Below are 25,228 nucleotides of genomic sequence, written 5' to 3' on the forward strand. Positions count from 1 at the left end.
CTTCTATGTGCCTTTTAGAATCTGCATCCCCTGTCCGCTGCCGAGTCCATAAGCCTCTCCTAGCAGAAATGGACAATGCACTTATTCTAGATGCCAGCCGGCAGATCTCCCTCTGTGCATCTCTCATGTACAAGACTGAGTCTTTTATATGCTCTATGGTAAGCAATATAGTGTCCCTGTCCAGGGTGTCAATATTTTCCGACAGGGAATCTGACCAAGCAGCAGCAGCACTGCACATCCACGCTGAAGCAATAGCTGGTCTCAGTATAACACCAGTGTGTGTATATATAGACTTTAGGATAGCCTCCTGCTTTCTATCAGCAGGTTCCTTTAGGGCGGCCGTATCCGGAGACGGTAGTGCCACCTTTTTAGACAAACGTGTGAGCGCTTTATCCACTCTAGGGGGAGTTTCCCAACGTGACCTATCCTCTGGCGAGAAAGGGAACGCCATTAGTAATTTTTCTGAAATCACCAATTTCTTATCAGGGAAAGCCCACGCTTCTTCACACACTTCATTTAGTTCTTCAGATGGGGGAAAAACTATTGGTAGTTTTTTCTCCCCAAACATAATACCCTTTTTTGAGGTACCTGGGTTTATATCAGAAAGGTGTAAAACCTCTTTCATTGCCTCAATCATGCCACGAATGGCCTTAGTGGACATTAAATTTGACTCATCGTCGTCGACACTGGTATCAGTATCCGTGTCGACATCTGTGTCTGCCATCTGAGGTAGTGGGCGTTTTAGAGCCCCTGATGGCCATTGAATTGCCTGGGCAGGCACGGGCTGAGAAGCCGGCTGTCCCGTATTTGGCCTGTCGTCAAATTTTTTATGTAAGGAGTCGACACTTGCACGTAATTCCTTCCATAAGTCCATCCACTCAGGTGTCTGCCCCGCAGGGGGTGACATCACATTTATAGGCATCTGCTCCGCCTCCACATAAGTCTCCTCATCAAACATGTCGACACAGCCGTACCGACACACCGCACACACACACACACACAGGGAATGCTCTTAAAGGAGACAGGACCCCACAAAAGCCCTTTGGGGAGACAGAGATAGAGTATGCCAGCACACACCAGAGCGCTCTATAATGCAGGGACTAACTGAATTATGTCCCCTATAGCTGCTATAATATTTACTGCGCCTCAAATCTGTGCCCCCCCTCTCTTTTTTACCCTTTTCTGTAGTGTAGACTGCAGGGGAGAGTCAGGGAGCTTCCTTCCAGCGGAACTGTGAGGGAATAATGGCGCCAGTGTGCTGAGGGAGATGGCTCCGCCCCTTTTTCGGCTGACTTTTCTCCCGCTTTTTTCTGTTTTCTGGCAGGGGTAATTACCACATATATAGCCTCTGGGGCTATATATTGTGGTTATTTTGCCAGCCAAGGTGATATTATTGCTGCTCAGGGCGCCCCCCCCCCCAGCGCCCTGCACCCTCAGTGACCGGAGTGTGAAGTGTGTATGAGGAGCAATGGCGCACAGCTGCAGTGCTGTGCGCTACCTTGGTGAAGACTGAAGTCTTCTGCCGCCGATTTTCCGGACCATCTTCTTGCTTCTGGCTCTGTAAGGGGGACGGCGGCGCGGCTCCGGGAACGAACACCAAGGACAGGTCCTGCGGTCGATCCATCTGGAGCTAATGGTGTCCAGTAGCCTAAGAAGCCCAAGCTAGCTGCAAGCAGGTAGGTTCGCTTCTTCTCCCCTTAGTCCCTCGTTGCAGTGAGCCTGTTGCCAGCAGGTCTCACTGTAAAATAAAAAACCTAATATATACTTTCTTTCTAGGAGCTCAGGAGAGCCCCTAGTGTGCATCCAGCTCGGCCGGGCACAGAAATCTAACTGAGGTCTGGAGGAGGGGCATAGAGGGAGGAGCCAGTGCACACCAGGTAGTACCAAATCTTTGTTTTAGTGTGCCCAGTCTCCTGCGGAGCCATCTATTCCCCATGGTCCTTACGGAGTCCCCAGCATCCACTAGGACGTCAGAGAAAGGACATAATGGTGAGGAAGGAAATACACATGGATGCGTCTCATTGTCCATTCTGACTGTGCCCAAACATCTGTATTACAGAGGCTGCAGGGGAGGGAACACAGCAAATGTATGCCTAAGTATGGGTACACACCAGGACGATTTTGTCCCGATGGCCCCGATTTCGATGCGTCGTGTGAGCGATTGGATGGGAATCGTTGCAGAAATGTACCTTTTCTGCTAACGATTCCGACCCGATGCGCGTACCCGCCGCTCGCACATCAGATCGTTGATCTTGACTGCTGCAGTTAAGATCACCCGATTCGATGCACGGTGAATACATGTCACTGTGCACTGGATCGGTATCGGGGGACCCACTCTCTGCTTCCCGTATGCGCATTGAGAAGCAGGGACCTGGCGGGGGGATGGGACCACGATCAGCTAGTGGTCGTGATCTGAGCAGCATCGCGCTGGTCTGTAGGCACCCTTAGATGAGCTAGTTACCCTTCGTGGAGAGGACCTTTCCCATGAGCCCCTGGGTCCATGTCACCAACTATTTGGATTAGTAACCTATGGTGAGCGAAGTGGATACAGTGCATCACACATACATACGTGTTACTTTTTTGCTAACACGAAGCCTGCCTTCTGCTTATCCCTCACACACTAACCCAGCTTTGTATGATGTCCTGCCAGCGTGCCCATCCAGCTCATGCTGGCACTTGTGACTTGTAGTTCCACAGAAGCCGGCTGCTGTAGGGAACAGTGAAGATGAGACACTGGAGGAGAGAAGGTGCTGGGAGAGCAGGGCAGAGAGGAGGGGCTGCTGCTGCTGCTGCCTCCTCTCCCGGGGATAGGGACAGACAATGGGCAGAGATAAAAGTGACGGTGGCCGCTGCTGGAGGGGGGAAGAGGTCGGCTGTCATAGTGAGGGACTGCAGGAACACTACAGAGCTGCTCCCAGCAGTCTGCAGGTGAGTCACGTCATATTTACCTACATTGCGCTCGTTACGTAGTTTCCTTATGTTCCTGAAATACAGTTACGTAGTTTACGTGACCTGAACCCAAGTAGTGCGCTCCAAGCCTCGTTTCTGAGAAAACTTATCACGTGACTGTCGTCGGCGTATTGTCGCATGTGAAACGCTGTCCAACGCGGTTGGTGCTCTGCTAGCTGCGGGTCCGTCCTTCATAACAGCCAACTCATAAATCCGCGCCAAGAAATGCTGCAGTGTGTCACATGGTCGAGTCACATGGCCTGTGACGTCACCGGATTACATCTACGGAAGGGGAACTAGTCCCTTCCGTCCTTTTATGGATGAGAATCTGCGGCCAGTAGGTAAGCGTTACGAAGAGGGGTCAATATTTTGCACGTAATATAATACTGTAGGTTTTTCAATAACTTCTGAGAGAGAGCAGTGCTCTGCGGCCTTAGCTGCTCCAAATTCCTGTCCAGTAATCTTTAATTGTTCAGTGGTTGAATGAAATTGGATTACTAGTGTTACAGTGGAGACCCACTTATTGTATATATTTAAGCCAGCCCAAAAACGATTTGGTCATCAAATAAGGTGGCAGAGTGGGCACAATCCTTGGAAGTGGGTGGGGGATGGCGCAAGTTTATCGACGTGAGTAGCGAGATAAGGCGCACTGGTGCCGGCCAGGACAGGTAGACACAGCACTGAGCTGAAGCGATGTGTACTCGGGTGACATCGCCGGAGGGAGGAGTGCTTCGGCTAACAAGATGTTAGTATATCATGTCGATGTCCCTTCGTGCTTCGTCTCCGTAATGAGGTGAAGCAGGAAGTGTATCGTGCCCATACTTGCCTACCTGACCCTCTCCGTGAGGGAGAAAATGCTCTGTGTTCCTGGACTTTCCTGGTAATGTATGATTGCCATCACCTGTGGTGAAACACCTTTCTTATCAATTAACCAGCTCACCACAGGTGATGGCAATCATACATTACCAGGAAAGTCCAGGAACAGAGCATTTTCTCCCTCATGGAGAGGGTCAGGTAGGCAAGTATGATCGTGCCGCTATAATACATTTACCCCTCTAAGAAATGTCGGGCTGCCCCAGGCTCTCTGCACTATGAATAGATGCCGTGCACATGCACACAGCGTTTATTCACCCGCTGCTTAGCCACTACTCTACATAGCATATGCGCTCCCCATACCCACGGTATCCAATTTAAAAAAAAAAAAAAAAAAAATTATTGCAGGGTTTTCAGCACTGAAAACCCTGTGGGGCGTGAAGGGATAAAGAAATTCACCTCTCCGGTGGTCTTTGCGGCTCCCAGAGGTTTCCCCTCCATCTTCCCACTACGGAAACTTCCAATTGCTTAATTTGTCCTCTGGGAGGTGCCGCCAGGGTGCCACAGCAAGTCCCCCTGATTTTTCCTAAAAAAATAAAATAAAATACTTAGGGGGTGCGTTAAAAATTATTTCTTTTCTCATGAATAGAAAAACCCCAAGGGTTTTTTTTTTCATTTCCCACCAGCAATTGAATGTGCACCTATTTACCCCCGAAAACTCAAACAGCACTGAGGTGATAGGTTTGATCTCTACCCTGGTTGTAACTGTGAATTTTGTATATTCTCCCTGTGCTTGTGCAGGTTTCCTCACACAATCCAAATATATACTAGTAGGTTAATTAACGCCCAACAAAATTAATCCTAACATGAATGTGTGTGTGGTGTACATGTGGTAGGGAATATAGATTGTATGCTCCACAGACAACACTGGATTTCTTTCAACAACTCTATCTGTATGTACGTATATATATATATATATATATATATATATATATATATATATATATATATATATATATATATATATATATATATATTTAATATTTAGACTTATTTTTTTTTCTCTTTCAAGGTTGAAGGGGAGAAAAGATGTCTTTATATGATGATTTAGGGGTGGAGACAAGTGACTCAAAAACAGAAGGATGGTCGAAAAACTTCAAGCTTTTACAGTCACAGCTGCAAGTCAAAAAGGCAACACTAACACAAGCAAAGGTAAGCTCGAATTTCATCTAGCACACATAATGGAAGTTTGGGACGCCTCACTTATTGTATGGAAGCTTCTATGATTTGTCCTTTCTATTGTGTTTTAAGCACTGTCATGTTGTGTGTCATTATATTTATAAAAATCTAGTACTATAAAATGCTTAACTTTTAAACTTTTGTGCAGACTGTTTAGCATATGTCCACATAGACCTATCCTGAAATCTACCTAAAGTACCTCTTTAGTGCACCACAGACTTCGCGACTTAGTTGTGCCATATAACTTTTCTTTACAATATGTGTATGAGGGGCAGATTCAGTTACAAGCTGTGTTGTGTGGGTAAACTCTGGATTGTATTCCTGGAGCTATTTAATCATTAGTCAGTTTCCCAGCACGATAAGCCCAGGAATAACACGCATTAACCCATAAATTCTGCGTTAAGTGTTGTAATCTATGGTTAAGTCCCAGAGGGGTGATAATAAGTTGCTGACTGAATCTGGCCCTTAATTTACTCATACTTGCCTGCTCTGCCGCAAGTTGCGGGAACTCCTGATTTTTCGTGCTGTCCCCGCACCCACAGAAGAGTGTTTGATTCTACTGGAATTCCGCCCGCTTCTTAGTAAGGTGGGCAGGAGGAGGAAATTATACCTGGGATTCCGGTTACAAATCCGTGGGTGGGTGGGGGGGACTGAATTACGTAAATCAGCATCGAGATAGCCAGGCCCCACCCCTAGAAGTGTCTTGCAGTGTCTTCTCTCTGGGCTTCTCTTGGAGAGGAGACCATAAAACTAGTTAAGTATTAATTTACTATAATAATTGTAAGTATTTAGGGCCTAATTCAGACCTGATCGTAGATGTGCGAAAAAACGCACCTCTACAATCAAAATCTTTGGCAATGCGGGGGGACGCCCAGCACAGGGCAAGTTCGCCCTGCATTGCCTATGCAGCCTAGCTGCACAGACAGACAGCTACCCGCCATGTTTTTGGCCGCAGCTGCTGCGTGTGAGATCACGCAGCCACCACGACCCGCCCCAGCAACGGTCCGGACCCGCCTCCGTTGATCAGACCGGGCCCCCCCCCCCCCCCCCCAACGCTGCCGCCTACATGCCCCACGACCGCCTCTGCCGTTGCATCCCACTGTGTGTACATGTGCAGTTTGGCTACTGCACGTGCACACACTGCAGCGACTAGGTCTGAATTAGGCCCTTAGTACATAATTAAAAACTTAAGATGCAAAATTCAGGAAAAAATACATACAGATGTGTCCTTTTATATTGTAACTTACCTGGTCTGTGCATGCTAGCAATGGAGTTTTGTTGCTTCTAGTTGCACAGACCACTGGGGCTTGTGACCGTTCTATATTTGTGTAAAATGAGCCTCGATGCGAACAGCTGCAGGTTTTTCATCATGTTGAGTTGTGTTGTGCTTCATCTACAACTTTGGGCCTGGTTCAGGATTGTTAGCAAAGTAAAAAAGCACACAGCTGGTCAAAACCACGTTGTATTGCAAGTGGGGCCGATGTAACATGTGTGGAGAGATTTGCGTGGGCTGTATTCAAACTGAAATCTAAATTGCAATATAAAAATAAAGCTGTCTAAGGGTGGGTACACAGTGCGACGATAATGTTCCATCCTTCATTGGCATAAACAAGGACGCTAGCAATACCGCTAGGTTTGACGTGCAGCACGGATGACCAGCGAACAGCGGGAAGACGCAAACACGCGTACACACTGAGCGTTGTAGGCGATAATGTCGTTACAAAACTGCATATCAGCCCAATATCACTTCAGTGTGTGATCGACTTAACATTTGTGGGCTACATGCAAAAGCAGGCAGTATTTCTGCTGCGGGGTACACTGGGCTCCACAGGGAATGACATTAAGTGTAGAGTAGGATCTTGATCCGAGGCACCAACAGGCTCAAAGCTTTGACCTTCTTCCCAGAATGCCTAGCACCGCCTCCTCTATAACCCCGCCTCCGTGCACAGGAGCTCAGTTTTGTAGTTGGTGCCATGCAGTAAGCAGGCATACAACAGGGGGGCTGCTCCAGCAGCCCTGAGAAGAAGCTTTTAAAAGAAAAATGAAGACTTCAAGGGTTGCAGCAGAGGCACTGTCTGTGTTAGATGTCAGTCAAACATCTACTGCTGCAGCTCCATCACCTCCCCCAGCGGCGCTGTATACTCCCGCGCCCTGGTTGCCGGGTACTTACAGCGGAGGCTCCGGTTTTCTTCCTGTTAGTCACACACACGACCGCTGTTCTCCTGGATCGCGTGGCCGCACTCAGGGAGGAGGTAAGTGGGTCCCCCCGGCGGGACCCACTGTAAATCGAGATCCCGCGCGTCTGGTGGGAGGCAGGCCGCGCGCGCTGGCGTGGACACTGTGGTAGTACAGGGACCCCACTAGACCACCTGGGCAAGGGCACAGGTCGGTTTTCTCTCATAAACCGTTTATATAAGCCCACAGTACCCGGTGGTGAAGTCCAGCAGGGGAATAAGGCTTTGACCTGTAGCCCCTCCCCCAGCCCAGGGCGCCATTTAGAGTAAATGTTCCCGCCCTGGAGCTGCATATCTCTCTCCCCCACTCCCTATCAGCGTTTGGGCGCCATTAGGACAAGCTGAGCTGATCCTGGGACTGTTTGGGCAAATCCTCCTCTGTAAAGCCGCCTGCATGTCAGCGCTGTTCATTTTACAGGACACTTCAGTATTCTACATGTCTGCTGACAGTGTTAGTTAAGAAAGAGTGCATTTAGTCAGGGTTATATAGTACAAGTACCCTGTGATATACATCCAGTCTTTACTGTGCATTGTTATATCTAATTCAGTGTATAGCGATACATAGTACTACTCTGTATTGCTAGTCCAGTGTAGTTTTATTGCATGTCATAATTTCTGCATTGTACAATGTGACTATGTGTGTGTGCATATAGCTGCTGTGTGACCTCCATTTTGTGTATCTCACTCAGATTGTTATCCCTATATTCTATAACCTGAGGTGGCTAAGTGCGTCAGGTTTATCATTTAGTATAGGTAGTTCACAGGATATACTCAGTGTGTGTTTTTCTCTGTGATTTTTAGTCACGATATACCTCTTGAATTCCCTGTTTGTGCTGATACACTACACAGGGGGTTCTTGTCAGGTATTGTGCTGCTGATATTGTACTGTGTTGCCTTGCATTGAGCTTTCGGATATGTCAGCTACAAAGGGCAATGGTGCTGGGGCTGATCCCACATTGCGTGGTGGTGATGCTGTAGACACATTTAAGGAAAACATAGCAGCTGAGGGTTCAGTTTCTGGGGGATCTTTACCCCCAAGTGGGACTGTAGCAACGGGGGTTCAAAATGACCCACCTTGGGCTACCTTCTCCACGCTATTGAATACACTGGTAACCTGTGCCGGTACAACCGCTTATGGTCCCCGCTGTTAGCCCGCCATGGGCAGATCAACTGTCTGCTGAGTTACAGCAATTGAACCAATTACTGACTACTCAGAAGTCTAACCCTAAGACCAAGGGGTCCTCTAAGCGGGCCATTACTTCCTCACAATCCACCAACGTCCCAGACTCCTCGTCTGATGAGGATGGCGTTTATGCTGACCCCACAGATTCTGATCCCGACGCTTCTGATGGGGAATCTGTTTCACAGGTGGATGTTCCTGACTTGTTGGAGGCTATCAGGACTTATCTTCAAATTACTGATGACCCGGAGCCTGATGCTGCCCCTAAGAAACCGGACAGGTTTAAACGTCAGAAAGTGGTTAAACAAGTTTTACCTCATTCTGACCATTTAGTTGAAATACGTCAGGAATCCTGGGAAAATCCAGAAAAGAAATTCACGCCTCACAAGAAGATGCTGGCTCGCTACCCCCTCGCAGCGGAGCTAAGTAAAAATTGGGAAACACCCCCACCAGTGGATTCGCAGGTGGCGCGGCTGGTGGTATCCTCAGCTCTGCCGGTAACTAACGTCACGTCTCTGAAAGAACTGACGGATAAGCGTGTGGAGGGTTGTTTAAGGGCAATTTACACCCTAACTGGTGCTGGGCATAGGCCCACCATTGCTGCGACATGGGCTGCAGAGGCTGTTGCAGCGTGGGCTCAGGCGCTGGAGGCGGAGTTGCCTTCCAACGCTTCTGATCATGCTAGACAATGTCTGTCTTATATTGTCACAGCTTCTCATTACATTAAGGAGGCGGCTTCTGATGCCGGTATTCTGGGGCCAAGGCTTCTACCACGTCCATTTTGGCTGGAAACCCTGGAGGTACTCCCTTTTAAGGGAGACATTTCGTTTCGGAGAAGACCTCAACACGATAGTGGCTGACTTAGCTTCTGCTAAAACAGCATGTCTACCTAGTACTGCTCCTTCGGTGCTGAAGGCTAAGAGTACTCCATTTCGCTCCTTTCGTCCTTCCGGGAAAGCAAAAGGTCAGGCGTACTCGCACTTCCAAACCCAAACGGGCCTGGGCTGCCCGTCAGCCTGCCTCCAAAACTGACAAGCCTGCCGCATGATGGGGCGGGCCTCCCTCTGGGGGATCCCAGGGTGGGGGTCCGACTTCTAGGGTATACCCAGGAATGGTTGAGGACCACTTCCAATGCCTGGGTACGGGAAGTCGTCACTCGAGGTTACGCCATATCCTTCAAGAATCGTCCCCCCTCATCGATTTTGCCTGACAGACGTCCCTTCAGATCAGGTGAAGGCGAGAACTCTTCATTCGGTGGTACAGTCCCTCCTGAACACAGGAGTGGTAGTACAGGTGCCTCTGGCTCAGAGAGGCAAGGGGTACTATTCACCGCTGTTCCTAGTCCCGAAACCGAACGGGTCCTCATGGCCCATTCTCAAAGTCAAGTCCTTGAACAAATTTGTCATGGTTTCCAAGTTTCGTATGGAAACTCTTCGCTCTATTGTTCTGCATTGGAACCTGGGGATTATATGGTCTCCCTGGACATACAGGATGCTTACCTGCATATTCCCATTGCAGTGTCGCATCAGCAATACCTGAGGTTTGCGGTTGGCAACCTCCATTACCAATTTTGGGCGTTACCTTTTGGTTTGACCACGGCTCCGAGAGTTTTCACCAAGGTCATGGCGGTAATGACGGCTGTACTCCGCCGTCAAGGGGTCAGGATCCTACCGTAGTTGGACGACTTGTTGATCCTGGCAAATTCCCCAGAAATTCTCCTACACCATCTGGATGTGACTATTCAGTTTCTGCAAGCCCATGGGTGGCTCATCAACTGGAAGAAATCTTCCCTGGTCCCTGCTCAGAGCATGGTGCACCTGGGGGCGTTGTTGGACACTCACAACCAGCGGTTGTTCTTGTCTCAGGAGAAAGTCCTGAAGATTCAGGACAGGATTCGATGCTTCCTATCTCGTCCGCAAGTGTCGATACATTCGGCAATGCAAGTGCTAGGTCTCATGGTGTCGGCTTTCGACATGGTGGAGTTCGCTCAATTCCATTCCCGCATTCTGCAGAAGCTAATTCTTGCCAAGTGGGGCGGCCTGCCTTACCGGATCAGGTCTCAAATGATCTCCTTGTCTCCGGAGGTCCGTCTGTCACTGACCTGGTGGCTTCAGGAACAATGATTGAGCAGGGGTCGTCCCTTTTGGATCTCCAACTGGGTCCTTCTGACGACAGATGCCAGTCTGAGAGGTTGGGGCGCGGTGTTGGAGCAACACTCCCTTTAGGGTCGGTGGACTAAGGAGGAGTATCTCTTCCCGATAAACATTCTGGAATTGCGGGCGGTGTTCAACTCATTGAACTTGGCCCAGCATTTAATACAGAACAGACCTGTTCAAGTACAGTCGGACAACGCCACCACGGTGGCATACATCAATCATCAAGGCAGCACACAAAGCCGCATGGCAATGAGGGAAGTATCACGGATTCTTCAGTGGACGGAATGCCATCTGCCAGCCATATCAGCAGTGTTCATTCCAGGGGTCCTAAACTGGGATGCGGACTTTCTCAGTCATCAGGACGTACACGCCGGAGAGTGGAGCCTCCATCCAGAAGTGTTTCAACTCCTCGTGGACAGGTGGGGCCTTCCATATGTGGACCTGATGGCGTCTCGACATAATCACAAGGTTACGGTCTTCGGAGCAAGGACACGGGATCCTCAAGCAGCGTTTGTGGACGCACTGGCAATTCCATGGAACTTTCAGCTGCCATACGGATTCCCTCCGGTGTCGCTCCTGCCCAGAGTAATAAGGAAGCTCAAGCAAGAAGGAGGAATCCTAATTCTGATCGCTCCCGCGTGGCCCAGACGGCATTGGTTCTCAGACCTTCAGGGTGTCTCGATAGAGCGTCCTCTTCTACTTCCACAGCGCCCAGATCTCCTCGTTCAGGACTCCTGTGTATATCAGGATTTAGCCCGGTTGGCTTTGACGGCGTGGCTCTTGAAGCTTCCGTCTTGTGGGCCAAAGGATTTTCTGAGGCGGTCATTCAAACCATGTTGAAGGCCCGGAAACCGTCTTCTGCTCGGATTTACCATAGGGTCTGGAATTCTTACTTTGCTTGGTGCGCATCTAACAATCATGACGCTTACAAGTTTACTATGACCAAACTTTTGGCCTTTCTACAACAGGGCCTAGACTTGGGCCTTCGTCTGGCCTCCCATCAAGGTTCATATTTCTGCCTTTTCTGTTTGGTTCCCGAGAAAAATTGCGGCTTTACCTGATGTACATACGTTCACTCAGGGTGTGTTTGCGGATTCAACCTCCCTATATCCCGCCTGTGGCCCCTTGGGACTTGTCGTGGTTTTGGAGGCGTTGCAAGGGTCTCCGTTTGAGCCTCTTGAATCTGCAGACCTTAAGTGGCTTTCTCTTAAGGTATTGTTTCTGCTGGCTATTGCCTCTGCTAGAAGGGTGTCGGATTTGGGTGCCTTGTCTTGTAGGTCACCATATCTGATTTTTCACTGATCGGGCGGTTCTTAGAACACGTCCCGGGTATTTACCTAAGATGGTGTCTTCTTTCCACCTTAATCAGGAGATTGTGGCTCCGGCTTCCGGCCTTTGCCTCTCCTGATTTGTCTTCCAAAGACAGTCTTTGGATGTGGTACGGGCTCTGCATATCTACGTGAAGAGAACTGCCTCCATCAGGAAGTCTGATTCTCTCTTTGTTCTGTTTGGTTTTCACAAACGTGGCTGGCCTGCTCACAAGCAGACCCTTGCCAGATGGATTAGAATGGTGATTGCACATGCTTATGTACAGGCTGGCCTTCCAGCTCCTGCTGCCATAAAGGCCCATTCTACTCGGTCGGTTGGTCCTTCTTGGGCGGCCCGCCGTGGTGCGACCCTTGAATAAAGGCGGCTACGTGGTCCTCAGTGAACACGTTTTATAAGGTTCTATGCCTTCGATACTTCCGCCTCCCAGGATGCTTCCTTTGGACGCCGGGTTCTTGTGCCCGCTACAGTGCCATAAGGAACTGCTTTAGGACATCCCCAATGTCATTCCCTGTGGATCCCAGTGTACCCCGCAGCAGAAAACGAGATTTATGGTAAGAACTTACCATTGTTAAATCTCTTTCTGCGAGGTACACTGGGCTGCACAGGGCGCCCACCCTGACGCACTTAGCTTCTTTGGGTTGGTATGGCATTAGCCGCTGACACTTTCTCCTGTCGTGAGAATGTGATATATATGGCTACTAACGGTTGTTGTTTCTTTTACCTGCTACTGCATTGGACTGGTTGACAAAAACTGAGCTCCAGTGCACGGAGGCGGGGTTATAGAGGAGGTGGCGCTAGGCATTCTGGGAAGAAGGTCAAAGCTTTGAGCCTGTTGGTGCCTCGGATCAAGATCCTACCCTACACCCAATGTCATTCCCTGTGGAGCCCAGTGTACCTCGCAGAAAGAGATTTAACAACGATAAGTTCTTACCATAAATCTCGTTTTACCCTGCACAGAAACCCTATAACACCCCCAAATCTAAATCTCTTTGCACATGTTACGTCTGCCCCACTTGCAGTGCAACATTGTTTTGCCCAGTTGTTTGCTTTTTTGCATTGCTAACAAACCTGAATCAGATCCTTTGTACGCATGTAAAACTAATTACTGAGAGGTTAAAGTGGAAGCCTAGCATCTCTGGTACACTGAGCTGCTTTTCGCTGCATCTGCGCTGTAATGAAGATGCAAAATTAAAAGAAAAATACAATGTTACTTGGAGCATCTTGGTCATACCAGGCGTTCTGTGCCGTATGGCATAAAGAAGCTTCCTGCATAAGGACACCTCAAAGTAAAAAAGGCAAAAAACAGATGTCCTATGTGTAAGACCTCTGTCTTTAGCCTCCTTACCCACATTACCTTGTTTTTTCCTGAAACTTGCATCTTAATTCACTACTCGTGTACTCGGTACTCAGTGCTCTCCCCAGGCATTTAAATTTCGGGTGGTATGCCCGGCAAGAGAGACCATGCCACCCAGCACTCACGGACTCTGAATCCCCTGACACCCGGCATTCTCACTAAATAGACCTTGTTGCAGGCGGACACTGATTACGGATGGACCGCCCGATTGGAAGACTGTGACATTGGCGAGCTACGCCGACGCAGTGTCACATGATCTTCCCATTGGGCGCACCGTCCGGAATCGGTGTCCACCTGCAACAAGGTTTAATTGGTGAGAGTGCCGGGTGTCAGGGGACGGGCTCCTTTTGCTGCAAGGTCAGTGTTGTGGGTGGCAGGGGGTGGGCACGTGGCCTATAACAGTGCAGGGTAAGGGGTCGTTCCCTCCCGCCTGAATAAAAGCAAGGGCGCACTGTTCAGGCGAGTACAGTCGCCTGACTGAGCAGCAGTGAACACAGTTTCAGTGTCTCTCTGTTCTGTGTAGTATACGCTTGGAGCTGTTTAAAAAAACAAAAAAACTGTGGCGCAAGAAAGTTAGGGCAGCATCTGGGAGCTGCATAACATTCTTTGGGGGCATTATCTATTCTGGGAGCTGCTTAGCATTCTGTGGCAGGGCAGTAATTGTGTGTGTGACAAATTAATTATGCAGTATTAAGTATAATATGAAGTATTAGGATTTAAACACTTTATTATTGCGAAGACCCCCTCCCAGCTACTTCTTGATGTCACTCAGCTGGAAAAAAATTCTGGGGAGAACACTGGAGTAAAGCAGATTGTTTTTATAAGAAATATCTCCTCCTCTTTTGATGATTTTGGGTGAATTACCACGTTACAAACTGTGTTTTGTTTTTGATCCAGACGCACAAGTCGAAGCAAAGCACAGTACTTGCACCTGTAATCGACCTTAAACGAGGTAGTGATGATCGCCAGATCATTGATACCCCACCACATGTCGCTGCTGCAGTGAAGGTACGTTTATTCTTGATTTATTGTGAAGCATGGCTGCATAAAAGTTATTTAAAGCATCCCATTTATTACGTGCTTATATTTGCTGTTATTTGTACCAATACCACTAGTTTCCATTTTTAGTAAATAATTGATACAATAGGCCTGGTTCATTAAGGATTGCAAATTCCATTTGCAGTCCTCAGCAATGCAAATGCTCGCATCTCAGATGGACATTGTTGTTCATCTGTGACAGCAGGCTGAGCCTTGTGAGGCCAAGGAAACTGCCTCGCCACTCCCGGAAAATGGGAGCAACATGCCCTTGTTTTCCCGAATGCCATCCGCCTCTACCCGCGAATGCCTCTGACTGACAATCAGGCAGAGGTGTTCGCATACCTGCGCCATTTTTGCAGGACCCGCTATGCACATGTGCGGAATGGGTCATGCGCAGGAGCCTAACATTTGGGAAATACAGTGAGGATCACTTATGTGATCCTTACTGAATCACCCCCAATGTTCTGACTTCTCTTTCTCTTTTTTTTATCTCTTAAACATTTAAAACTACACATCCACCTGTGGGGGCAGATTCAGTTATGGGTGATTGCTTTGAAAAGATAATTTCTGCTCACAGCCTATGGAGATGAAAGCAGAATTGGCCTGTGGTAATAGCCTAATACACTGGATGCTTGCATGTAATTAAATCTGCCTGTATGTATAACAGGGGCTGCTGAGAGCTTCTATGGACCTGGGTACTGAAGGGGGCGTGTTCTGATATGGGGAGGCATAGCCACACCCTCTCAACAAAAATAAAAAATGAAGGATTCTATGCGGCTCCAGTGGCCACGCTTTCCCCTTGCCTGGACCACTGGACCAGGTCCTTGTCTGGGCCCTCCAACAAGCCTAGGTGTGGGTAATTAGTACCCCCCCCCCCCCTCTTACCCCCTTGATTTATGTTATTATTTCTTTCTTTATGATTTTTTTTTTTATTTTTTTTACTAGGATTATATATTGCACATTCAATTAGTTATTTTTCTCTAGCATCCATAAGGGATATTGGGGGGAAACTAGTACGATGGGGTATAGACGGGGTCCAAAGGGGCTGGTGCACTTGAAAATTTTTCAACTGGGTGTGCTGGCTCCTCCCCTCTATGCACCCTTCCACAGGCAGTTTAGAAAAAAGTGCCCTAAGGGGAGAATGCACCTCTCTGCAGCTCCAGAGAGTTTTTCTTCTTCAATTTCTTTTAATCTTTTATTTTCGGTATGCTGTCTGGGCAACAGCATACCTGCACTGTGGGTGTAAGGCGGAGAACGGTCACCGGCCTTACGAGGTGCAGAGCCGCTTCCCCGCTGCAGGACCACCGTCCTGAGGGGTTGTTGTTCAGCGGGGCACTGCGCCTTAACTGTCACAGCTGCAGCACGCTGCACACCCCTACACTGCCTGAAGGTGATATCTGTGGTGAGTACAAACTGGGGGCCCCGCTAGGGGGGACCCCCGGTTTAAAGTGCGGCTGACCCCGGGCGCGGCCCTCCCAGGGGTCCCGCTAAGATCCCCCGTGTAGAACTGGCAGAAAGGGGCTTGACTAGCACTTGTGTGATGTTTTAAGCTTAAAAGGAGACTTTTGCCAGTATAATATATGTATGTAACTTCGGAGCGAAAGGAGGGGGCGGAGCTACCATAGAGCGGGACCTTGGGCATTTTGGCGCCTTTCTCTGCTTACTGCAGCCATTTACAGCACACAATAAACAATATACAATGGGCGCTAAGTTTATTAAATGTGTAAAGTTAGAATATTAAATGGCTGCTCACACAAGGAGGATCTGGATGTCCTCCTGAATAAGGAGACACTGCACCTAAAGAATATGGTTACACGTGTGAGCGCACATATAATTAAAATATGGTTAATTAGGCTGCTGGTTTGATAATAAAAAATCTTTATTTCTTAAAAACAGACTAAATAAACATTAACAAAATTAAAATTAAAAAAACATCACAATGGAAATCACAAAGTGAAATTATGCATATATCCCCGCTATGCCAATTGGACTTTATGTAATTAATATTTTGCATGCATGCCAATGAATTTGGTAATTAGTTAGAACAAGACATGATCCTTAGGTGCAGTCTTAATCATTTAAAGCTGTTTAGACCCTCCCGGGGTTTTTTGTTAGTAGTGTTAGTATTTAGTTGATTAAGCAGAAGAACCAAGGATGTCCCTTAATACCTATTGATGGCACAGTCCATTCATGTGTGACAGTTTCTCTGACGTCCTAGTGGATGCTGGGGACTCCGTCAGGACCATGGGGATTAGCGGCTCCGCAGGAGACAGGGCACAAAAGTAAAAGCTTTAGGATCAGGTGGTGTGCACTGGCTCCTCCCCCTATGACCCTCCTCCAAGCCTCAGTTAGATTTTTGTGCCCGGCCGAGAAGGGTGCAATCTAGGTGGCTCTCCTAAAGAGCTGCTTAGAGTAAAAGTTTTGTTAGGTTTTTTATTTTCAGTGAGTCCTGCTGGCAACAGGCTCACTGCATCGAGGGACTTAGGGGAGAGAAGTGAACTCACCTGCGTGCAGGATGGATTGGCTTCTTAGGCTACTGGACACCATTAGCTCCAGAGGGAGTCGGAACACAGGTCTCACCCTGGGGTTCGTCCCGGAGCCGCGCCGCCGACCCCCTTGCAGATGCCGAAAAGTGAAGAGGTCCAGAAACCGGCGGCAGAAGACTTTTCAGTCTTCATAAGGTAGCGCACAGCACTGCAGCTGTGCGCCATTGTTGTCAGCACACTTCATAGCAGCGGTCACTGAGGGTGCAGGGCGCTGGGGGGGGCGCCCTGGGCAGCAATGATAGTACCTTATTCTGGCTAAAAATACATCACATATAGCCCCTGGGGGCTATATGGATGTATTTAACCCCTGCCAGGTCTCAGAAAAACGGGAGAAGAAGCCCGCCGAAAAGGGGTCGGGGCCTATTCTCCTCAGCACACAGCGCCATTTTCCCTCAGAGAAATGCTGGTGGGAAGGCTCCCAGGCTCTCCCCTGCACTGCACTACAGAAACAGGGTTAAAACAGAGAGGGGGGGCACTTATTTGGCGATATGACTATATATATTAAAATGCTATAAGGGAAAAACACTTATATAAAGGTTGTCCCTGTATAATTATAGCGTTTTTGGTGTGTGCTGGCAAACTCTCCCTCTGTCTCCCCAAAGGGCTAGTGGGGTCCTGTCCTCTATCAGAGCATTCCCTGTGTGTGTGCTGTGTCGGTACGTGTGTGTCGACATGTATGAGGACGATGTTGGTGAGGAGGCGGAGCAATTGCCTGTAATGGTGATGTCACTCTCTAGGGAGTCGACACCGGAATGGATGGCTTATTTAAGGAATTACGTGATAATGTCAACACGCTGCAAGGTCGGTTGACGACATGAGACGGCCGGCAAACCAATTAGTACCTGTCCAGGCGTCTCAAACACCGTCAGGGGCGTTAAAACGTCCTTTTACCTCAGTCGGTCGACACAGACACAGACACGGACACTGACTCCAGTGTCGACGGTGAAGAAACAAACGTATTTTCCTTTAGGGCCACACGTTACTTGTTAAGGGCAATGAAGGAGGTGTTACATATTTCTGATACTACAAGTACCACAAAAAAGGGTATTATGTGGAGTGTGAAAAAACTACCTGTAGTTTTTCCTGAATCAGATAAATTAAATGAAGTGTGTGATGATGCGTGGGTTTCCCCCGAAAGAAAATTATTGGCGGTATACCCTTTCCCGCCAGAAGATAGGGCGCGTTGGGAAACACCCCTTAGGGTGGATAAGGCGCTCACACGCTTATCAAAACAAGTGGCGGTACCGTCTCCAGATAGGGCCGCCCTCAAGGAGCCAGCTGATAGGAGGCTGGAAAATATCCTAAAAAGTATATACACACATACTGGTGTTATACTGCGACCAGCGATCGCCTCAGCCTGGATGTGCAGCGTTGGGGTGGCTTGGTCGGATTCCCTGACTGAAAATATTGATACCCTTGACAGGGACAGTATTTTATTGACTATAGAGCATTTATAGGATGCATTTCTATATATGCGAGATGCACAGAGGGATATTTGCACTCTGGCATCAAGAGTAAGTGCGATGTCCATATCTGCCAGAAGTTGTTTATGGACACGACAGTGGTCAGGTGATGCAGATTCCAAACGGCACATGGAAGTATTGCCGTATAAAGGAGAAAAAGACAACGTCTTTTCAGCCTCAGTCCTTTCGTCCCCATAAGGGCAAGCGGGCAAAAGGCCAGTCATATCTGCCATGGGATAGAGGAAAGGGAAGAAGACTGCAGCAGGCAGCCCATTCCCAGAAACAGAAGCCCTCCACCGCTTCTGCCAAGTCCTCAGCATGACGCTGGGGCCGTACAAGCGGACTCAGGTGCGGTGGGGGGGGTCGTCTCAAGAGTTTCAGCACGCAGTGGGCTCACTCGCAAGTGGACCCCTGGATCCTACAAGTAGTATCCCAGGGGTACAGATTGGAAATTCGAGACGTCTCCCCCTCGCAGGTTCCTGAAGTCAGCTTTACCAACGTCTTCCTCCGACAGGGAGGCAGTAGTGGAAACAATTCACAAGCTGTATTCCCAGCAGGTGATAATCAAAGTACCCCTCCTACAACAAGGAAAGGGGTATTATTCCACACTATATTGTGGTACTGAAGCCAGACGGCTCGGTGAGACCTATTCTAAATCTGAAATAGTTGAACACTTACATACAAAGGTTCAAATCAAGATGGAGTCACTCAGAGCAGTGATGGCGAACCAGGAAGAAGGGGACTATATGGTGTCTCGGGACATCAGGGATGCTTACCTCCATGTCCCAATTTGCCCTTCTCACCAAGGGTACCTCAGGTTCGTGGTACAGAACTGTCACGATCAGTTTCAGACGCTGCCGGTTGGATTGTCCACGGCACCCCGGGTCCTTACCAAGGTAATGGCCGAAATGATGATTCTTCTTCAAAGAAAATGGACGATCTCCTGATAGGGGCAAGGTCCAGAGAACAGTTGGAGGTCGGAGTAGCACTATCTCAAGTAGTTCTACGACAGCACGGGTGGATTCTAAATATTCCAAAACTGCAGCTGTTTCCGACGACACGTCTGCTGTTCCTAGGGATGATTCTGGACACAGTCCAGAAAAAGGTGTTTCTCCCGGAGAAGAAAGCCAGGGAGTTATCCGAGCTAGTCAGGAACCTCCTAAAACCAGGAAAAGTGTCAGTGCATCATTGCACAAGGGTCTTGGGAAAAATGGTGGCTTCTTACGAAGCGATTCCATTCGGTAGATTTCACGCAAGAACTTTTCAGTGGGATCTGCTGGAAAAATGGTCCGGATCGCATCTTCAGATGCATCAGCGGATAACCCTGTCTCCAAGGACAAGGGTGTTTCCTCTGCGGTGGCTGCAGAGTGCTCATCTACTAAAGGGCCGCAGATTCGGCATTCAGGACTGGGTCCTGGTGACCACGGATGCCAGCCTGAGAGGCTGGGGAGCAGTCACACAGGGAAAAAATTTCCAGGGAGTGTGATCAAGTCTGGAGACTTCTCTCCACATAAATATACTGGAGCTAAGGGCAATTTACAATGTTCTAAGCTTAGCAAGACCTCTGCTTCAAGGTCAGCCGGTATTGATCCAGTGGGACAACATCACGGCAGTCGCCCACGTAAACAGACAGGGCGGCACAAGAAGCAGGAGGGCAATGGCAGAAACTGCAAGGATTCTTCGCTGGGCGAAAAATCATGTGATAGCACTGTCAGCAGTGTTCATTCCGGGAGTGGACAACTGGGAAGCAGACTTCCTCAGCAGGCACGACCTCCACCCGGGAGAGTGGGGACTTCATCGGGAAGTATTCCACATGATTGTGAACCGTTGGGAAAGACCAAAGGTGGACATGATGGCGTCCCGCCTGAACAAAAAACTGGACAGGTATTGCGCCAGGTCAAGAGACCCTCAAGCAATATCTGTGGACGTTCTGGTAACACCGTGGGTGTACCAGTCGGTGTATGTGTTCCCTCCTCTGCTTCTCATAACCAAGGTACTGAGAATTATAAGACGTAGAGGAGTAAGAACTATACTCGTGGCTCAGGATTGGCCAAGAAGGACGTGGCACCCGGAACTTCCAGAAATGCTCACAGAGGACTCATGGCCTCTGCCGCTAAGAAGGGACTTGCTTCAGCAAGTACCAGGTCTGTTCCAAGACTTACCGCGGCTGCGTTTGACGGCATGGCGGTGGAACGCCAGATCCTAAGGGAAAAAGGCATTCCGGAAGAGGTCATTCCTACCCTGGTCAAAGCCAGGAAGGAGGTGACCGCAAAACATTATCACCACATGTGGCGAAAATATGTTGCGTGGTGTGAGGCCAGGAAGGCCCCACGAAGAAATTTCAACTCGGTCGATTCCTGCATTTCCTGCAAACAGGAGTGTCTATGGGCCTCAAATTGGGGTCCATTAAGGTTCAAATTTCGGCCCTGTCAATTTTCTTCCAGAAAGAATTGGCTTCAGTTCCTGAAGTCCAGAAGTTTGTCAAGGGAGTATTGCATATACAACCCCCTTTTTGTGCCTCCAGTGGCACTGTGGGATCTCAACGTAGTTCTGGGATTCCTCAAATCACATTTTAAACCGCTCAAATCTGTGGATTTGAAATATCTCACATGAAAAGTGACCATGCTCTTGGCCCTGGCCTCGACCAGGCGAGTGTCAGAATTGGCGGCTTTGTCTCACAAAAGCCATATCTGATTGTCCATTCGGACAGGGCAGAGCTGCGGACTCGTCCCCAGTTTCTTCCTAAGGTGGTGTCAGCGTTTCACCTGAACCAGCTTATTGTGGTACCTGCGGCTACTAGGGACTTGGAGGACTCCAAGTTGCTAGATGTTGTCAGGGCCCTGAAAATATAGGTTTCCAGGACGGCTGGAGTCAGGAAAACTGACTCACTGTTATCCTGTATGCACCCAAAAAACTGGGTGCTCTTGCTTCTAAGCAGACGATTGCTCGTTGGATTTGTAGCACATTTCAACTTGCACATTCTGTGGCAGGCCTGCCACAGCCTAAATCTGTCAAGGCCCATTCCACAAGGAAGGTGGGCTCATCCTGGGCGGCTGCCCGAGGGGTCTCGGCATTACAACTCTGCCGAGCAGCTACGTGGTCGGGGGAGAACACGTTTGTAAAATTCTACAAATTTGATACCCTGGTTGAGGAGGACCTGGAGTTCTCTCATTCGGTGCTGCAGAGTCATCCGCACTCTCCCGCCCGTTTGGGAGCTTTGGTATAATCCCCATGGTCCTGACGGAGTCCCCAGCATCCACTAGGACGTCAGAGAAAATAAGAATTTACTTACCGATAATTCTATTTCTCGTAGTCCGTAGTGGATGCTGGGCGCCCATCCCAAGTGCGGATTGTCTGCAATACTTGTACATAGTTATTGTTACAAAAATCGGGTTATTATTGTTGTGAGCCATCTTTTCAGAGGCTCCGCTGTTATCATGCTGTTAACTGGGTTCAGATCACAGGTTGTACAGTGTGATTGGTGTGGCTGGTATGAGTCTTACCCGGGATTCAAAATCCTTCCTTATTGTGTACGCTCGTCCGGGCACAGTATCCTAACTGAGGCTTGGAGGAGGGTCATAGGGGGAGGAGCCAGTGCACACCACCTGATCCTAAAGCTTTTACTTTTGTGCCCTGTCTCCTGCGGAGCCGCTAATCCCCATGGTCCTGACGGAGTCCCCAGCATCCACTACGGTCTACGAGAAATAGATTTATCGGTAAGTAAAATCTTATTTTTCCTCAGATGATATTATATAATGCCAGCTTGTACTGGCTAAAAGTGTGATGCTGATAGATTTTATAATCAGTTAGTCCCCCGTCGTGACACTCATATGGGCAATGCTTACCCTCCCACTCAGCGGCGGTTTTCGTGTCTGTGGCTGGGCTAAGTCACACTGAGGGCATGTAGCTTCGTCCAGCTGACGGGGGACCAACTGATTTTCTCTGACGTCCTAGTGGATGCTGGGAACTCCGAAAGGACCAGGGGGAATAGCGGCTCCGCAGGAGACTGGGCACAAAAGTAAAAGCTTTAGGACTACCTGGTGTGCACTGGCTCCTCCCCCCATGACCCTCCTCCAAGCCTCAGTTAGATTTTTGTGCCCGAACGAGAAGGGTGCACACTAGGTGGCTCTCCTGAGCTGCTTAGTGAAAAAGTTTAAGTATAGGTTTTTTTTTTTCAGTGAATCCTGCTGGCAACAGGTTCACTGCACCGAGGGACTAAGGGGAGAAGAAGCGAACTCACCTGCGTGCAGAGTGGATTGGGCTTCTTAGGCTACTGGACATTAGCTCCAGAGGGACGATCACAGGCCCAGCCATGGATGGGTCCCAGAGCCGCGCCGCCGGCCCCCTTACAGAGCCAGAAGACAGAAGAGGTCCGGGAAATCGGCGGCAGAAGACGTCCTGTCTTCAATAAGATAGCGCACAGCACCGCAGCTGTGCGCCGTTGCTCTCAGCACACTTCACACTCCGGTCACTGAGGGTGCAGGGCGCTGGGGGGGGGCGCCCTGAGACGCAATAAAAATACCTTGGATGGCAAAAAATACATCACATATAGCTCCTGGGCTATATGGATGCATTTAACCCCTGCCAGTTTTTCCTTTAAAAAAGCGGGAGAAAGGCTCCGCCCCCTTCACGGCGGCCTATCTCCTCAGCACACTGGCGCCATTTTCCCTCACAGCTCCGTTGGAGGGAAGCTCCCTGACTCTCCCCTGCAGTCCTGCACTACAGAAACAGGGTAAAACAAGAGAGGGGGGGCACTAATTTGGCAGATAAATAAATACAGCAGCTATATAAGGGAAAAACACTTATATAAGGTTATCCCTGTATATATATATATAGCGCTCTGGTGTGTGCTGGCAAACTCTCCCTCTGTCTCCCCAAAGGGCTAGTGGGGTCCTGTCCTCTATCAGAGCATTCCCTGTGTGTGTGTGTCGGTACGTTGTGTCGACATGTATGAGGAGGAAAATGGTATGGAGGCGGAGCAATTGCCTGTAATAGTGATGTCACCCCCTAGGGAGTCGACACCTGACTGGATGGTCTTATGGAAGGAATTACGTGATAGCGTCAGCACTTTACAAAAGACTGTTGACGACATGAGACAGCCGGCAAATCAGTTATTACCTGTACAGGCGTCTCAAACACCGTCGGGGGCTCTAAAGCGCCCGTTACCTCAGATGGTCGACCCAGACACGGACACTGACTCCAGTGTCGACGGTGAGGAAACAAACGTATTTTCCAGTAGGGCCACACGTTACATGATCACGGCAATGAAGGAGGTTTTGAACATTTCTGATACTACAAGTACCACAAAAAAGGGTATTATGTGGGGTGTGAAAAAACTACCCGTAGTTTTTCCTGAATCAGATGAATTAAATGAGGTGTGTGATGAAGCGTGGGTTTCCCCCGATAAAAAACTGCTAATTTCTAAAAAATTATTGGCATTATACCCTTTCCCGCCAGAGGTTAGGGCGCGTTGGGAAACACCCCCTAGGGTAGATAAGGCGCTCACACGCTTATCAAAACAAGTGGCGTTACCGTCTCCTGATACGGCCGCCCTCAAGGAACCAGCTGATAGGAAGCTGGAAAATATCCTAAAAAGTATATACACACATACTGGTATTATACTGCGACCAGCAATCGCCTCAGCCTGGATGTGCAGTGCTGGGGTGGCTTGGTCGGATTCCCTGACTGAAAATATTGATACCCTGGACAGGGACAGTATATTATTGACTATAGAGCATTTAAAGGATGCATTTCTATATATGCGAGATGCACAGAGGGATATTTGCACTCTGGCATCAAGAGTAAGTGCGCTGTCCATTTCTGCCAGAAGAGGGTTATGGACACGACAGTGGTCAGGTGATGCGGATTCCAAACGGCATATGGAAGTATTGCCGTATAAAGGGGAGGAGTTATTTGGGGTCGGTCTATCGGACCTGGTGGCCACGGCAACGGCTGGGAAATCCACCTTTTTACCCCAGGTCACCTCTCAGCAGAAAAAGACACCGTCTTTTCAGGCTCAGTCCTTTCGTCCCCATAAGGGCAAGCGGGCAAAAGGCCACTCATATCTGCCCCGGGGCAGAGGAAGGGGAAAAAGACTGCAGCAGGCAGCCTCTTCCCAGGAACAGAAGCCCTCCCCCGCTTCTGCCAAGTCCTCAGCATGACACTGGGGCCTTAAAAGCGGACTCAGGCACGGTGGGGGCCCGTCTCAAGAATTTCAGCGCGCAGTGGGCTCACTCGCAAGTGGACCCCTGGATCCTGCAGGTAGTATCTCAGGGGTACAAATTGGAATTCGAGACGTCTCCCCCTCGCCGGTTCCTGAAGTCTGCTTTACGAACGGCTCCCTCCGACAGGGAGGCGGTATTGGAAGCCATTCACAAGCTGTATTCCCAGCAGGTGATAATCAAGGTACCCCTCCTACAACAGGGAAAGGGGTATTATTCCACGCTGTTTGTGGTACCGAAGCCGGACGGCTCGGTGAGACCTATTTTAAATCTGAAATCCTTGAACACTTACATACAAAGGTTCAAATTCAAGATGGAGTCACTCAGAGCAGTGATAGCGAACCTGGAAGAAGAGGACTATATGGTGTCTCTGGACATCAAGGATGCTTACCTCCATGTCCCAATTTGCCCTTCTCACCAAGGGTACCTTTAGGTTTGTGGTACAGAACTGTCATTATCAGTTTCAGACGCTGCCGTTTGGATTGTCCACGGCACCCCGGGTCTTTACCAAGGTAATGGCCGAAATGATGATTCTTCTTCGAAGAAAAGGCGTCTTAATTATCCCTTACTTGGACGATCTCCTGATAAGGGCAAGGTCCAGGGAACAGTTAGAGGTCGGAGTAGCACTATCTCAAGTAGTACTATGACAGCACGGGTGGATTCTAAATATTCCAAAATCGCAGCTGATTCCGACGACACGTCTGCT

General features: G+C 49.0%; 1 protein-coding gene across 4 annotated transcripts in view; it reads left to right on the forward strand.

Annotated features, from left to right (window-relative positions):
* The first annotated feature begins 3,143 nt into the window (after positions 1–3,143).
* RBM17 (RNA binding motif protein 17) overlaps positions 3,144–25,228 on the forward strand; it is a 107,166-nt gene continuing 85,081 nt past the window's right edge. Inside the window, exons 1-3 of one of the 4 annotated variants that reach the window (XM_063926798.1) lie at positions 3,144–3,290; positions 4,835–4,974; positions 14,152–14,262. In XM_063926798.1, coding sequence (XP_063782868.1) covers positions 4,852–4,974; positions 14,152–14,262 — 234 coding nt within the window. In that variant the 5' untranslated portion in view covers positions 3,144–3,290; positions 4,835–4,851. The other 3 variants (XM_063926801.1, XM_063926800.1, XM_063926799.1) reach the window with 3 other exon arrangements.

This window comes from Pseudophryne corroboree, chromosome 6 (genome assembly GCF_028390025.1).
Source record: "Pseudophryne corroboree isolate aPseCor3 chromosome 6, aPseCor3.hap2, whole genome shotgun sequence".
NCBI lineage: Eukaryota > Metazoa > Chordata > Amphibia > Anura > Myobatrachidae > Pseudophryne > Pseudophryne corroboree.